We start from the raw sequence: 16,062 nt of genomic DNA, 5'->3' as shown, positions 1-16,062 counted from the left end.
ATGAAAGTCTCATTAGACCACAGACTCAGGTTCTGATGAAGGAAGTGATTCTGTTTCTATCTGTCTCGACCATCAAGGCTTCTGACCGAGGTTGAGACTGTGTTATGCTGACAGAGACATTTATTTAAGTCTTGATATTATAAAGTTTCACAATAAATAACTACAAAGAAAAAGAAAGAAACAATACAACCAAATATCTAGAACTTGAATACAGAACCTACAACTATTTGTATGTAAAATATTATGTTAAATGCAGTTTTCTGCATCGTTCATTCTGTGAAATAGATATTCATATAAATAGAGTTCCATATTAGCAAATAAAAACACTGATAAAGATTTGTTTCTGAAAGTGAACTGACAAATCCTTCTTGCTCAAGTTCTGTTGACAGTAAAAACTATTTATGCCTGATTATTGTTTAATTCATCAAACAGAAATGCTAATCATATTCCAGCTTCTAAAACCCGATGACAGGTGGCCATCCTCCAGTTTCTGACCTCGGTCGGACCAGACAAGATGTTTTCTGGACCAGTTTAATCAAAACCAGAATCAACAGATCCGTTGAATCCGGGTGATACAGGATCCAGACCCATCAGATCACCACATTAACAGTAAACTCCCAGCAGATGAATCCCAGTGCTGCAGCAGAGCCATGATTCACATCAGTGAAGGTGGATCCGTCTCACTGGAGGAAAACGCCCGTCTCCATTTTACACTGCTTCACACACGAGCGCATAAACCAGCTGCAGCACAAAAACATCTGTCTGACGTCCCACGATTCAGAACCTCAGCAGCTCCCTCACAGACTCAACACACAGCGGGGGCACCTCTGAAGTGGATCGAGGACAAAGACAGAAGGTTATAAAACACTGAGGCAGCTGAGGGAATCGTGTTAATGAGGTTATTATTCACATCATAACTCGAAGAGGAGGGTGGAGTCATATCAAACTTCCAAAGGTCGGAGGAAACATGACTTCATGCCCAAGTGTGAGTTCACGAGCGCCAGCCATGACTTCATCTTTGGAAGCGGTTATTATTAAAAGGAAAAAGTCCATGTTTACTGCACATGAGACCAATAACATCTTAATCTCTATCGTGACCCAGAACTGAAGCAGCGCTATAAAAACACAATGGTTGTCCTGTGCTGTCGTGTCGGAGGCTCAGAGGTTTACTGAGACGGCCACCTCACGACAGCACGGGATTCAAACCCCGACGTCTGCTGGTTGAAGACGACCGATCAGCAGCGTGTGGAGACATCCTCAGCTCACGGGTTCAAAGCTGCTCTCAGACCTGCACCACAGACATTCTCAGGAAATATCACAAGCAGCTGCAAACGTCTCAGTTAGACTCTGACTGCGTTGAGTGCATGAGGAACTTCAGACGTGTCCTCCAGAGAAATGGACTCTTCTACAACCATGGCTCCACTTGTAAAAAGGTCCAGTGAGTGAGGTTTAGGTCAAAGGATCAAATCAAATACAGAATAATCCTAATAATTCACTTGTGTGTTTCATCTAAATTCTACAAATTGTTGTTTTCTTTACCCGGGAATGGGCCTCAGTATTGAAGCGAGCTGCAGGAGGAGAGGAGAACCTCTCCTTCACAGACGCACCTCCTCCTCAGGAGAAGCTTGGAGGACCTGCAGAGTTCAGAGCTGGTCTGAGAGCAGCTCAGACACACATGAATGTGAAGCACAGCGTGAGAAGCTCTGTGTGAAACCACATAAAGAACAGAACACGCTTTTTCACATTTTTGTAGAAAAGACTTTTGACCCTGAAATGATGAGCAGAACTATGAAGAATGGAAATGATGCAAACGTTAGACTAAGATATGTTTATTAATAAATCCCTGGTGTGTGTGTGTGTGTCAGAGTTGAAGCAGCTGATCTGACCTTGGATCAGATAGAAACTATAATGTTAGTTATAATTTAACATGAAGGAGCTCTGCAGCCCAGTGTGCGGACTGACAGGCTCCTCCGGCTCAGGGACTCGAACCTGTCCCGGTGGTCACTCAGTACTCACCGCAGCTTTGTCGCCCTGCGGCTCCATGTTGCACAGTTTCCTCTTGTTCGTGTTCTGCGTCCTCCTCATGCCTCGCTCCACAGCCGGGGACTGATGGACCTCCTCCCGCCTCCTGCCTCTCTCTATCGGTACCTCCCGCTCGCTGTAGCTGCTCAGCGGGTCCTCTGGGCCGGCGTCGACCTCAGAGACACGCCGCTGCCAGAAAGAGAGCCGTCATTCCGTGTCAGCGGCCGGGGGAGCTCACCTGGAGCCGGGCTCCACCTCCTCCATCGGGGCGACGAGCTGTCAAACAACGTGTCCGTGACGGTCTGTCTCTAAAGCTCCATGTTGTTCCAGGGACAACTAGTTAGTGGTGGTTAGTTAGTGGTGGTTAGTTAGTGGTGGTGAGCTGCTGTGAGCGGCCGCTGCTAGCTTGGTGCTGCGGGGCTACCTGCGCTGCTAGCCGGGCTACCTGCCCTGGAGCCCCGGGTCTCCCATGACAGCTCCGGCTCCCGAAGGACGGTTCCTGCGGCTTCCCGCCGGATTCAGGAGCGTTTCCTCGGCCTCGGGGAGTCGTCGGGTCCCGCCTCTCACAGTGCTCCGTCCATCCTCTCTCTCAGGCCGGGTCAGCGGGTCCGGGTGGAGCGGCTCAGAACGGTACGACCACAGGGTACCGCCGGGGCACTGCACGGTAACACGGCTCAGCTCAGCACGGCTCAGTTTCCTGACTCTGTCCCCGGCAAGCTACTGACAACCTGCACAGCTACATCCGGTCCGTTGTCACCACAATAAGAGCATGGTTTCTTCAGAGAAAATAACTAAGCGAGAGACAGACAGAGAGACAGACAGACAGACAGACAGACAGACAGACAGACAGACAGACAGTCAGACAGACAGATAATATAAAGAATAAATAATATAAAAACAGAGTAGGTAAAGAAGAACTGTGTCATTTTCAGGGACCTCACGACAAAGCATTATTTTTAATTATTATTTCATGTTATAATAATATTGTTTAATTTACTGGTATAATGTACAATCATAAATACCTACACCATCGGTCCGGTTGGATCTGTCCTCCCCGTCTTATATTTTTAGGAACACACAATCAACTGCTGCTTTTAAATCCAGATTTTAATATTTTTTATTTTTTAAGTTACTTTGACTAAACTGTTTAAAAAAAGGTCTTATCATCAATGTTAATTATTTTGTGACAGTTTTCTTAAATCTGTAAACATATTACATCCTTTTATTTCGTTTGTTCTCTTCACCTCTTTTATTTTGTTTTTATTAATCTCTTTCCTTGGATATTTGAAGATGATTCATTTCGTCCCTGTTCAGCATCTGAATCTACTTCTGTGTGAAGCTGCTTTATAAATAAAACTGACTTGAACCCAACATGAAAGATGTGACGTGAACAACTCGTTAACTCTAGATAAATATAAACAATAAACCGGTTCAACGTGAGCGAGCAGCTGACACGTGTCACTGAGCGGTGACGAGGCTCAGACATGTGACCCTCTGCTGCCCCCTGCAGGCGAACAGCACAGTTTGATTATCTCACTGACAGATTTTACTTTTCTCAAGATCATCTGAAACACCATGAAGCTAGAATGATAGTGGAATAGTACAAAGAGCATGTAATAATAATTCATGTCTTAAATAATAATTTAAGACATGAATTTATTCATATACAGAGCAGAATATGTTTATATTATAACTACCAGCTGTATACTACACTCACCTCAATTATTTCTTTACTGATCTTTAAAAGGAGCTTTTGTGTCAAACACTAATTCATTTTATAATGACACCATTATGATAAATTAATTCAGTGTTGTTGAAGGCTGTGGTGTAAAGAGTTGTGTTGGTTATTATTCTTTACTCCAGAGGTGTTGTAAACAAACACACAAACTAGACAGATGTTGTTTTCTTCCCTTTTATTGAAAAGGATGTTTCTTTTTAACCCAAAACATTTTTATTAAAGAGAACATGCATAAAATTCAGCTGGTCTTTATTCAAAGACAATCTCATCTCTCACAGCAACAAAAAACAAACAGCTGCATCGATGTACACATACTTTCATATATACACACACACAAGATGTGGTTCCTAAAACCACAAAGACACTTTCAAATGTGACCTTTGACCTGTGATAAATCACACAAGAGAATATTTAAAACTCTGGTTCCACAAATAAACCACAACACTGTTTTCTTCTGCTGTTTCTTTGCCTTTTTCATGTTGGAGTTAAATCTAATTCATATGAAAGCAGAAATGTGAGGATCATGAAACTGTCTGTTTGTTTAAATCAGCTGGAAACAGACGACATGGCACTTTAAAACCCAGAAGTAAAACAGCAACGAAAAGCAAACACAGAGGCTAATATTGCACAGAAACCCAGAAATTGCATATTTCAGTAAAAGTATTCGAGGGCATTCGAGCCACAGTTCATGCACAAAAAGAAACCGGTCAGTTCATCTACAAAGAAATCTAATAAGAAAATAACAAAATTGAAATAAACGTTTTAGAAAAAGGGTCAAATGCCCAATTTCAGAGAAGCTCAGTTGCACAGTGAGCGTCAGCGTCTGCAAAAGGTCGGAAGAAAGAATATTAACAAGCTTCAAGATTTATTTGGATGTGATTGTCATCTAAAAGAATATTCACAAATTTAGCTAAAATTAAAACTCCTAAAGGCTAATAAAATAAAAAGAGATAACAGCATGGTCCATTTATAAAAAAGCCATATCATGTTTTTTGGGCCGTGCACTAAAGATTAGATTCTCTCTGTGTTTTACTGATTGTCCGACAGGTCCCTGAAGGCATCGTACAAACTGCTGAGTCTGCACATGTGCTTGATTATTTACAGGTTATTAAAGATGCTGCTCATCAGACACGTCTCTCACCTGCAGCTCCGTGTCTCTGGGTTGGACCCTTTTGAAATCTATCTTCAGATTCAATATTCAACAGTGATTCTCTCAAGTTTGAGGATAACAAGAAATAAAGTCTTACTTTTGTTTTATTTGTCACTAAAAGAAAAAAAACTAAATGTCTGCAGGATATTCTGAGTCACTTATATCAGTAGTTTGGCCATTTGATGACATTCTCAGTATGATGAGGACAAAAGAATAACAAAGTATGGCTTAGTTTCCACAAGCTGCTCACAGCACGTGCACATGCACGTGCACGGCTCTACATTAAACACAAGCTTCACCAGAAGCTGAGAGGAAGCACTTTGCAGTTTGGTTGAGTCTCGACCTCCTGCTGCCGTCAGATTCTGATCAGAAGCTTCAGGTTTGAAAAACTAGATTTTTTCTTTCTAATGATGGTTTTTGAAGTTCAAGTTCCTGACAGTGTTTCACACATTAGAGAAAACGCACAAGGACTAAATGAGTCCGTTCAGAACTCAAACACTTCAGTCGACTTTGTCCTCAACAAGTTAAAACAATAATAAAACTATGATGATCGTTCACATTCAGAAACTGTCGTCAGAAACCAAACAAACATCCAACAACATGTCGTCCATCACTGAAATGTTCCCCAGTCACTGAGAGACAGAATCTTCTGTGTGAGCAGGAAGGAACTCTGGGCTGGTGCACTACAGGAAGGCTGCCTGCAGGGGGCGCTGGTGGGGGGGAGCAGGTCCCAGAACCCCAGAGGAGGAAGAGGAGGAAGCTGGAGACTTCATCATGACACTGCGACCAGGAGAGAGGGCGAGCTCCCAGAAGCCTCGTGGGTTTTCACCTGAAAGACAAAAGAGAATTTATTCACATTTTCATCACAAGTTTTTAAATTTACCTTAAAACTTAAATAATTCACTCAAACGTAACAAACTTCATTCCACTCCAGGTCGTTCTTCATAAGGAACCGAAAGGGGAAGAGCCCACGTTAGAGGAGCAGAGGAGGTTTGTTAGCAGACGTGTGGAGGAACAAGCTGTTTGTGTCCAAACTGACAGATTCATCTGGATTCTGCTCATTATCCTGAATGAAGCTGATTTCAGACCTGGAGTCTGTTCCTGAAACGATCCAGAGCAAACCTCCCCGTCGGCTGCTCTGGAAATCCTCTGGTTGAAGTGCTTTTAAAATGTCTCCTCGGGTCTTTAGGGGTTAACAGCTTTCTGCTGAGGGATGCAGATGAATTAAAAACCTCTTTATATCTTTAATGTGATTGGTCAGAAACCAGAAGCTTCCATGTGCTCAATGTGTTCACGGAGATTCTTCACATCTCAAATATAAACTCAGGTCTGAAAACAGCTTCTGTCGTTATCTCAGATTAGTTTAAAACATATTTGTGTTATTAATCATATTCATGTTAATGGAACACAGCAGAGCCAGAGGGCCGTACCTTTAACAGGCCAGGGGCGTGAGGAAGAGGAGGAGGAGGAGAAGGAAGAATAAAGGGAGGAAGAGGAGGAAGGAGGAGGTATGGAGGAAGAAATTTGGCGAAGAGAGGAAATCCTGAGCTGGTTCTCCTGAGGAGACTCAGCAGGAGGAGAGAGGGAGTTACAGTGAGATCTTCATCATCTTCATCTTCGTCAGCTTTTAAAGAACTAAAGACTGAGCTTGAGATGAGAAAACGGTTCAAACTCGTGAGAAGCTGTGAACTCACCTGTAGGTTCGTCTTGGCTTTCCTCAAAACGTCCCGTGTTCTCGACACTGGAGACACACACACACACACACACACACACGCACACACACACACACACACACACACACACACACACACACACAATCTATCAGATGTGCAAGGAACTACAGGAGAATATCTTCATTGTCCTAAAGTGACCCTTTAAGAGATGTAGAGGTGGGTCACGGTGCAGAAGTATGGAAGTGACGAGGTGTTCATCTCCTCTAAACGTGTGCTGATGGATTTATGAAACTCACTCTGGCTGATTATGAGTGTCTCCATGTTGTCTTTGGTGCGGTTGGAGCTCTTCACTCTCTCCATGGCGTCCTTGAGAGCCTGCTCCTGTTCCGAGAGCTTCAGACGGAGAGAGACCACCTCGTCTTTCAGAGACTGATCCTGGAACAAACAGTCACACACAGTCACACACAGTCACACACATTAACACACAGTCACACACATTAACACAAAGTCACAGTGTAATCAGAAAAATAAAAACACAGGGGATCAAAGCAGCTGCACAAAGTACTCAGTTACTTTTAAACAGGTTTTACGTGTCCAGTGATTCAGTCTCTACTTCCTGTTACTATGATTTCCTGATGAACAGTATTATCCAGAGCAAACTGGTGAAAACATTTCAGTGACTCTGACTTCTCCTGATTTCAGATCAGCTGCTGCAGCTTCACTGACCTGTTTGGGTTCCTCGGGGTTCGGTAGAGCGGCCCTCCAGAACATGTGCAGCAGAGCGTCGGCCTCCTCCAGGACCTGTCGCAGGGTCCTAGAGTCCGCCAGCAGCTTCCTCACCGATCCCGAGTCTGAAGGCTGAGAACCAGAGGACGCTCGTTAGACGTCAGCCGACTCGTTGAATCTGCAGACTCATGTGCCGGGTCTCACCTGACGAGGGTCCTGCAGGGCTGGGACCAGCAGGGACCGGAGGGCGGCCTCCATCCTGCGGAGCAGCGTGCCGCCGTCCAGGATCTGCTGCTGCAGAGCCGTGAAGTCATCCATGTGGCCGACGGCATGGCGGCCATGACGGCTGGAGAAGGAACCGTCCGGTGTCTGGGACGTGGGGGTCGAGGCGGCTGGAGGGAGAATCACAAACATCAAACAACCTGCTGGAGCTGAAGGAGCTGGCTTCTTCAGAAGAGAGAACTTTCAAATGAGGTAGAAATGTTCATATTTGTTTCTCACCATGATCTCCAGTGTTCTCAGCACGTGTCTGTCCAGCATGAAGAGGAGAGGACGGACCGACGAGTCCAGTGTCTCTCACAGGAGGAGACGGGACATTGTCTGTGGACAAAGATCTTCATCAGTACTGAGCTCAGGGGAGCTGTTCTCAGACCTGCACTGAAGTCTGGACATGTTCCTCACATGTTCCTCACATGTTCCTCACATGTTCCAGACATGTTCCAGACATGTTCCTGATATGTTCCCTAAATCTTTTCCTGCAGGACTCTAGAAAAAAAATTCTGGAAAGTACCCAGGATGCGTTTGATTCCCCATTTACAACCAGAATTAGAAATATATTTGAGGTAATCAGATTACAATCAAGGAGTTTGACCACGTGACAGTTAAGGTGTTAAGGCAGGACAAAGGACTGAGGACAGATGGTGACCTGGACAAACCACCTCCGTGTTGACGTGCTCACCACTGAAGAGCAGCCTCCGGGCTCCAGGTTGTCCACTCAGCTGCTGCTCCAGCTGAACGTGCAGCTCCCTGGGGTCAAAGGTGAGGCTGTCCCCGACCTGACCTGTGGAGAAACACACAAACACACAAACACAGATGAGCAACACACACAGGTCTTCAGCGCCATCAGAGGTTTCTGCTCAGAGACAGAAGAAAGGACTAGTTCAACATTCACCATCGATTCAGATGTTCTCATGTTTGTGACCCTGAACTGTGACTCCAGATGTTTCTACAGAAGCTGATGTTTACAGATGTTTACCTGAGTGTGTGTTGGTGGAGACTCCGCCCCCTCTGAGACGCAGCTGCAGCTCGCTCTGCAGAGTCTGGACCAAACTGTGTCCGTCCCTCAGCTGCTGCTGGAGGACGTCCACCTGCTGCTGGAGCCTGTCACACAACCACAGCGTCATGAGGACATCACTGAGGACACGGGACAACACACACTCACACACACAGCCTCACAAGGACATCACTGAGGACAGGGGACAACACACACTCACACACACAGCCTCACAAGGTCATCACTGAGGACAGGGGACAACACACACTCACACACACAGCCTCACAAGGACATCACTGAGGACACGGGACAACACACACTCACACACACAGCCTCACAAGGACATCACTGAGGACACGGGACAACACACATTCACACACACTCACACTGTCTCTCACACACTCACACACACAATCTCTCTCTCTCTCTCTCTCTCTCTCTCCACCCTCACCTGTTGATGGTTTCCTCTCTCTCTCTTCCCCCCCCCCTCACCTGTTGATGGTTTCCTCTCTCTCTCTCTCTCTCTCTCTACCCCCCTCACCTGTTGATGGGTTCCTGTCTCCTCTCTCTCTCTCTCTCTTTCTCTCTCTCTCTCCCCCCCTCACCTGTTGATGGTTTCCTGTCTCCCCTCTCTCTCTCTCTCTCTCTCTCTCTCTCTCTCCCCCCCCTCACCTGTTGATGGTTTCCTGTCTCCTCTCTCTCTCTCTCTCTCTCTCCCCCCCCCCCTCACCTGTTGATGGTTTCCTGTCTCCTCTCTCTCTCTCTCTCTCTCTCCCCCCCCCCCTCACCTGTTGATGGTTTCCTCTCTCTCTCTCTCTCTCTCTCTCGCTCTCTCTCTCTCTGTCTCTCTCTCTCACCTGTTGATGGTTTCCTGTCTCCCCTCTCTCTCTCTCTCTCCCCCCCCCCCCTCACCTGTTGATGGTTTCCTGTCTCCTCTCTCTCTCTCTCTCTCTCTCTCCCCCCCCCTCACCTGTTGATGGTTTCCTGTCTCCTCTCTCTCTCTCTCTCTCTCTCTCCCCCCCCCTCACCTGTTGATGGTTTCCTGTCTCCTCTCTCTCTCTTCTCTCAGTTGTGTGTTTTCTCGGTCGTGAGCTTCAGCTTCAGCTTGCAGCTTCCTGCTTTGCTCCGCCCACTTATCCACAGCCAGCTCCGCCTCCTTCAGTCTGGCCCGGTCCAGGAGCGCCGCCTCCCTCAGCTGATCTGCCTCCTTACAGCCGTCTGCAGGGGACGGGGGGGAGGGAGACAGGGGACGGGGGGGACAGGGGGGACATTACACCTTGATCTGGACCAAACCACCTTCAGAAACCCAAAGATAATCTATAATCATCATCATCATCATCATCATCTGTGTACCTGCAGTGTTCTGCTTCAGCTGGTTCTGCAGACGGACGTTCTCCTCCTTCAGGAGTCGGATCTCAGAGGAGAGCTGACCGACCGAGTCCAGACCCTGGATGTAGATGTTGGTAGGGGCACCTGAGGAGGAGGGGGAGTGAATCCAATGTGCTGAACGTGTGTTGTTCTGCGTGTTGTGGTTGTGTGTCTGCAGTGAGTCGTCTCCTCTTCATAGTCGTTACCTTTCTCCGTGGAGGCGCGGGCCAGTCTGTCCTCCAGCTGCTGGCGGAGGCGGTCGTTGGTGTGGATGGAGTCCTCCAGTCTCTGCCTCAGACTCCTCACTTCTCTCAGGTGCTCCTTCATCAGCTCCGCCCCTGAAGACACAACCACACACACAGACACACACACATATACAGACACAGACACACAATCACCACAGAGCATTAGAGAAGTGTTTCTGCTGGTTCACTGCAGATCAGACATGATGACGTCCTCGTGCTTCACAGACTCTCTGTTAACCATCTATTTGTCCAAACAAATTTTATTGTTGATTCATCAGAATAAAACAGATTTTAATTAATTTCATGAATTTGAAACATCTGGTTAAAGCCTCAGTTTGAGTCCTGGCTCAGTGACATTGAAGAAGGTCTCACCTGTGTGGCTGGTGCCCGACTGGTACCCTGAGGATCCTGACGACAGGTCGGCTCCGAGTCTCGCCGGTCGGGTACTGTAGGTCGTATCCCACAATGCACTGCTCTCCAGCAGACTGGCCCCGGCTTTCATTGCTAAACTGGCGTCCAGGCTGCTGCTGAATGGAGACGGCTGGTAGCCGTGGAGCGAGAGCGGCAGGAAGCCTGAGGCGTCCGCCCCCTGGTGGGCGAACGGGAAACCCTGGAGAGGTTTGGACTGAGGAGTGGAAAATCCTACAGAAGACAAAAGAACAAATGAAATGAAAAACACAAAAATCCAGCAGACTGGGGTTAGAAGTGATGAAGTGTTAGTGAGACGGACAGAGGGACGGATTTCTCTCTCTCTGTTAATCAGAATAAATCTGTCTGGTTTCTAGTTTACAGAGTAAATCCCTCTGCAGCTGAACCCTCTGGCTTCACCAGACATCGAGTGAAGTCATTAAATGAGAGAAACAACAGAAGGATGAAGAGGAGGAGGAAGAGGAGGGACATTTAAACTCATTTAGTGCAGTTAATGTTCGTCCTGTGAAGCAGCAGCTGATTGGCCGGGTCTCTTCAGGCGAGGGGCGGAGCTTGTAGAGCAGCTGTTCGTCATCCTCAGAAACTTTTGTGTTATTGAAATTCTCAGTCCGACAGAATTACTAAGTTTAGAACTGTTTGTTAATGCACACACACACACACGGACACACACACACACACACACTCATGCATTGACAGGCCGAGAGACGCACTCTCACTGGCTCCCAGCTGCCTCTGTAACATCTGCAGCTCCTGGTGCACCTCAGCCAGCGTGAAGCCTGCTCCCCCCCCGCCGGGGACACGGGGTCGCAGGGTGGAGGCGGGAGGAGGAACAGGTAAGGGTGCGGAGGAAACAGGGGGAGGAAACAGTGGGGCGGAGGTGAAGACTGAAGCTGGAGCTGGAGGAGTGGAAGTGTGACAGACAGAGATGGAATGAGGGACAAATTAAAGGAGAAGAGAGACAGAGACAGTAGAAGAAGAAGATCTGCAGGAAGCAGCCGGTCGGAGGAACAAGGTGAAACAACAGGATGATGTAACCTCGTCCTACCTGTCTGACTCTGCATGTCCACAGCTCTGTGTGGCGAGCTGGGGCAATGCATGCTGGGACAGCTGAGGCAGGACTGGGTTCTGTGGGATGAGGCGATGGATGGAGGGACAGACGGGTGGTGGGACACGGTGCTACTGTGAGAGTCTGGAAATGAAAAGAGTCTGATGTCACCTGAGGACAGGACGGGGGGGACGGACACAGAGACAGTGTGTGTGACACTGAGGAACAGAGACGTCACATGACTAAAGTCAGGAAGTGGATTTAAAGTGATGATAAGTAGATTTGTTGTCTGACCCGTGTTGACTCCTCTCCTCACGTGTGTCCAGTGAGACACGCAGCTGCTACATCCTGTAAGGACAAACCCACGGGACAGACGCTCTCACCTGGGACGACTCGGCTGGACGTGTCCTCCTGACCCAGCTCACTGGCAGCGTCCCCGTCCGAGCAGAGATCCAGGTCCCCGTTCGTGGATCCATGCTCATCGGACACGTAGGAGATGCGATCCGATTGGTCGGAGGTGTCGGAGAGGGCGTGGCTGCTGCCGGGCGTGTCAGAGCGATGAGAGTGATGATGATGATGATGATGAAGATGCTGGTTCAGTTTGGAGCGAAGAGACTCGATGATCTTATCTTTCTGCTGCAGCTCCTTACTGAGTCTGTAACACACAAACATATAAATTATAATTAATACGTCTTCTAAAGTCCATCAACTTTATTTCAGTCTCAGGGATCTTCAGCAAACATCTGGGCAGAGGAGGTGATAAGCATCTTCTCCCTGGTTAGAGAATCTGTTCTCAGGTCAGCTTGAAAAGTTTCCAAATGAATAGAGTTCATCTCAGCAACTAGAAGGTCCATCTATCTCATGGGCTTCACACTCAGTTTATTCTTAGTTCCCCAGGGATCAGTCTGTGGACTGAGTGGGACATGTCTTCTTCTAGGTCCTCAGATAAACTACAGCAGTGGTCAAACCTCAGATCATTGTGATAATTTGATTATTTTCATTTCACCATGAGAGACGGACTGAGACAGGAGGACAGAGACAGACGGACAGAGACAGAAGGTCAGATCAGCTGTGCTCCAGCAGGGCAACAACATCCACAGAATCACTTCCTGTTTGGCGATTTGCCTTCAAAGTAAAAGCATCATTTTGCCTCTAAAATCCTTTCGTCATCTTTCAAACTAATATAAAAACAAACACTTGAACAGTAAGAGAGAAATTCAGATAAATGGGTTATGAAATACATTAACTATAAACTCGTCAGTGCAGATAAACCAGGTCGGATGAACACAAGGTTTTCAAGCTTCACTCTGGAACACAGACTGTTTATAAAAAGTTCTGCTCACAAACTAAAGAAGAGGAATAATCCTGAAGTATCAACAACATCACAGACGTTACAACAAACACTGAACTAGTGGGAACTATCCTTTGATTTCTTCTGCAGGAGACATGTGATTGGTCTCCCTCTCTGTGTGGACGGGGTCTTACTTGTCCAGCTGAGTGAGCAGCGTCCTCCTGTCCCTGTCAGTGTGTCTCCTCAGCAGCAGCAGCTCTCGCTCCTGAGCCTTCCACTCCCACAGAGAGAAGGAGAACAGAGCGTCTCTGTACAGTGGGCTGCTCTTAGACAGCATGGCCTTCCACAGAGGAGCCATCGCCCTCCTCCGACCCCCGACCCCTGACCCCTGACCCCTGACCCCTGCTCCTCTGCCCCCCTGTCCGGCTACTGAGCGACCATGTCTCCCTCCTCCGTCTCTCACAGACTCCTGGATCCTCGTCAAACTTGTTCTGCTGTTTTTCCTCTCAGCCGGGTCTCCAGAGGAAACCGAGTGAGGCTCATTAGCTCCGAGGTCCTGACCCCTAAGTGTGTGTGAGTGTGTGTATGTGTGTGTGTGTGTGTGTGTGTGTGTGAGTGTGTGTGTCTGTGTGTGTGTGTCTGTGTGTGAGTGTGTGTGTGAGAGTGTGTGTGTGAGAGAGGGATAAAGGGATGACCGAGCGAGTGGACGATCAGGTGTAAAGTAAATCCAGATTAGGTCCGGTCTTCCCAGAGAGATGGATGTTGGACGCTGTGGATCCTGGAGGTGTGTTAACTGATCCCAAGTCTAAGGTTGAAGTCCTTCATGTTTTGCATGTCTCACAGCAGGTTTAGAGTATTTGTGCGTTCGCTTGCATCCCCACGTTTTAGATTCCACCACAACAGATCAGTCAGAAGGTTTGACGGCAGAGATCCAGAGCATCGTATCCAGAGTGCAGCTCTGATAAAAGCACAGTCTGTAGATGTTGCTCTACCAGCGCAGGATGAGATTATCACGAAATGAATTCAAAGGCCAACGAACAGAAACATTGCTCAACAGCCCGAGGAAACTCCGAGCTGAAGCCTGCCTCCCTCTCTCTCCACGTTTTGTTTGAAAGTGATAAAATGTTATTTTTCAAACCCTCTCTTCTCGTCTCTGCTCCTTAAATGAGTCTCTTTTGTGCTGAAGCCTTGATGGTGAAACCTCCAGCCTCAGACCTGCGGGCGACTGTGGTGACAACAGAGCATCACAAAGGGAGCAGGGCAGAGAGGGACGTACTAAAGGATGTCCGGGTCCCGGGGGCTCGAGAGCTCACGCTCCACCAAACGCCAGAGAGAGAGATAAACAGCAGCTGAACGGACGAGGGTCCACGAAGCAGAACTTCCTCCTGTTTTCAAACACGTGAAACCCAGCGTGAGGTTCTTCTGCTGCCGAGCAGAAGGTGTAAGAACGTGTCCGACACACAGAGAAGATCCTGGCAGGAAGAAGATCAGAGCTGCAGGACGTTCCTCACCATGTGCTGCTGCTGCTGCACTGAAGAGAACTGATGCTGCCTCTCTCTCTGCTTCACCCCCCCCCCTCTCTCTCACTTTCTCTCTCCTCCCTCTCTCCTCCCTCCCTCTCTCTGACCTATTTCCTCCCCAGCCGAGTTCTTAATAACTTAACCTGATTAGAAGCCGAGCGCAGAGAAAGCCTCGGCAGCATTATGACATCACAGCGTCACACTCGCAGCACGTGCACACTCATCACTCGTGTGTGTTTCATTTGGACAAAGATTTTATCTTCAGTAGAATTTGATTTATTTATTGCAGTTGTCTGATATAAATCAAAAGATTCACATTTATCTGTTTTAATGTTTGCTGATATAAAAACGTTTATTTTACAGAATTAATAATGTAGAAATGATTCAAAATTCAACTTTAGAAATTATATATTTATTTCATTATATATTCTATATATTTGATTGTATTTTGTTGGAAGATACATCTTATGTTAAATATATTTTTATGTATATATAAATATATATATATAATTCATACACACACATAAAAGCACCAATAAAAGTGGAGTTTTGTTAAATTTTAAAGATTTGTTTTTTGAATTGTTTGGTAAATTGATATTTTCTGGTTCTCCAGGTTGTGAACAGGATCATATTCAGTCAGGAACATTTCTGCCTTCGATAATAGAAACGAATCAAATGACTGTCGCAGAAAACATGAAAACTCTGCTTCACATCTGCTCGACCATCTGTGCTCCAACAACATGATGTTAGATTACTGCAGTGCTCCCCCCCCCCCCCCCTTCCTGTATTTAAGGCAGCACCTTATTTGAACTGTAGTTTGTCCTCGTGTGTCGTCTCCCATCACGTCTGCTGTCTCTGTGTTTAATGAGACGAGCGATCAGCCGGACTCATGAGCTCTGAGCCCGACGGTCACGCCACCGCAGCAAAAATTAATAAATACATGACTGAGCTGGACGTCCTGACCAATGAGCTGCAGAGGGGGAGGAGCTGTGAGTCAACACGGATTGATTCTTGATTGATCCGGAGGGAAATTTAGGAAAAGACCCGGACGTCAACTGTGACCAGGAGGATGTGATGATGTCATGAAGATGTCATGAAGATGTCATGATGATGTCATGATGATGTCATGATGATGTCATGATGATGGTGGTCTGTTTGACTCTAAATGATCATAATTCACTAAATGAACATCATCTGTTTGAAGAAGACTTGAAACTAGAGACTGAGACAGAAACTCCTGAGGAGAATGTTTAGTGTTGTTATAAAGTGAGAAGTCGAGTCACTTTCTATAGAAACAACCAGTGGAGTCGCCCCCTGCTGGTCATTTCACAGAAGACACGTTTCAGGACCCTTCTTTCATTTCAATAAACTTGTTTAAAATACATTTCCCTTGTGACATGTCTTTAGTTTCAAAATTATTCTTGGAGATGTTTCATCATGTATCAATCATCTTAAAACATTCACAAAGAAAAATGACATCCAGAGTCATGTGACCAGGTCGTTACGTGTCCACCCAGCCCACCCGCCCTTCTCCTCCCTCATTAATTAGTGAATCAGCTCTAACCAGTGAGGTCATCAATCA

At 46.8% G+C, this 16,062-nt stretch overlaps 2 protein-coding genes across 12 annotated transcripts in view; both read right to left on the bottom strand.

Annotated features, from left to right (window-relative positions):
* The window catches only part of mast2 (microtubule associated serine/threonine kinase 2), a 102,372-nt gene extending 99,649 nt beyond the window's left edge, over positions 1 to 2,723 (bottom strand). For 2 of the 3 annotated variants that reach the window (XM_062395768.1, XM_062395769.1), the window contains exon 1: positions 2,017 to 2,723. In XM_062395768.1, coding sequence (XP_062251752.1) covers positions 2,017 to 2,085 — 69 coding nt within the window. In that variant the 5' untranslated portion in view covers positions 2,086 to 2,723. Of the gene's footprint in view, positions 1 to 1,539; positions 1,704 to 2,016 lie in introns of all 3 variants that reach the window. The other variant, XM_062395770.1, reaches the window with a different exon arrangement.
* Positions 2,724 to 3,918: 1,195 nt separating this feature from the next.
* The window catches only part of pde4dip (phosphodiesterase 4D interacting protein), a 64,740-nt gene continuing 52,596 nt past the window's right edge, over positions 3,919 to 16,062 (bottom strand). For 6 of the 9 annotated variants that reach the window (XM_062394851.1, XM_062394850.1, XM_062394848.1 and 3 more), the window contains 16 exons: positions 12,053 to 12,324; positions 11,670 to 11,813; positions 11,335 to 11,520; positions 10,568 to 10,837; positions 10,157 to 10,288; positions 9,936 to 10,055; positions 9,611 to 9,800; positions 8,565 to 8,689; positions 8,268 to 8,369; positions 7,811 to 7,909; positions 7,514 to 7,701; positions 7,310 to 7,441; positions 6,880 to 7,018; positions 6,605 to 6,651; positions 6,341 to 6,467; positions 3,919 to 5,739 (listed from right to left, as the gene is read on the bottom strand). In XM_062394851.1, the coding sequence (XP_062250835.1) occupies positions 5,594 to 5,739; positions 6,341 to 6,467; positions 6,605 to 6,651; positions 6,880 to 7,018; positions 7,310 to 7,441; positions 7,514 to 7,701; positions 7,811 to 7,909; positions 8,268 to 8,369; positions 8,565 to 8,689; positions 9,611 to 9,800; positions 9,936 to 10,055; positions 10,157 to 10,288; positions 10,568 to 10,837; positions 11,335 to 11,520; positions 11,670 to 11,813; positions 12,053 to 12,324 (2,419 nt within the window). In that variant the 3' untranslated portion in view covers positions 3,919 to 5,593. The remainder of the gene's footprint in view (positions 5,740 to 6,340; positions 6,468 to 6,604; positions 6,652 to 6,879; positions 7,019 to 7,309; positions 7,442 to 7,513; positions 7,702 to 7,810; positions 7,910 to 8,267; positions 8,370 to 8,564; positions 8,690 to 9,610; positions 9,801 to 9,935; positions 10,056 to 10,156; positions 10,289 to 10,567; positions 10,838 to 11,334; positions 11,521 to 11,669; positions 11,814 to 12,052; positions 12,325 to 16,062) is intronic. The other 3 variants (XM_062394846.1, XM_062394845.1, XM_062394847.1) reach the window with 3 other exon arrangements.

The sequence above is a fragment of the Platichthys flesus genome, chromosome 9, assembly GCF_949316205.1.
Source record: "Platichthys flesus chromosome 9, fPlaFle2.1, whole genome shotgun sequence".
NCBI classification, from domain to species: domain Eukaryota; kingdom Metazoa; phylum Chordata; class Actinopteri; order Pleuronectiformes; family Pleuronectidae; genus Platichthys; species Platichthys flesus.
Note: the sequence above shows the minus strand (reverse complement) of the source record. Positions and strands in the feature narration are given on the sequence as shown.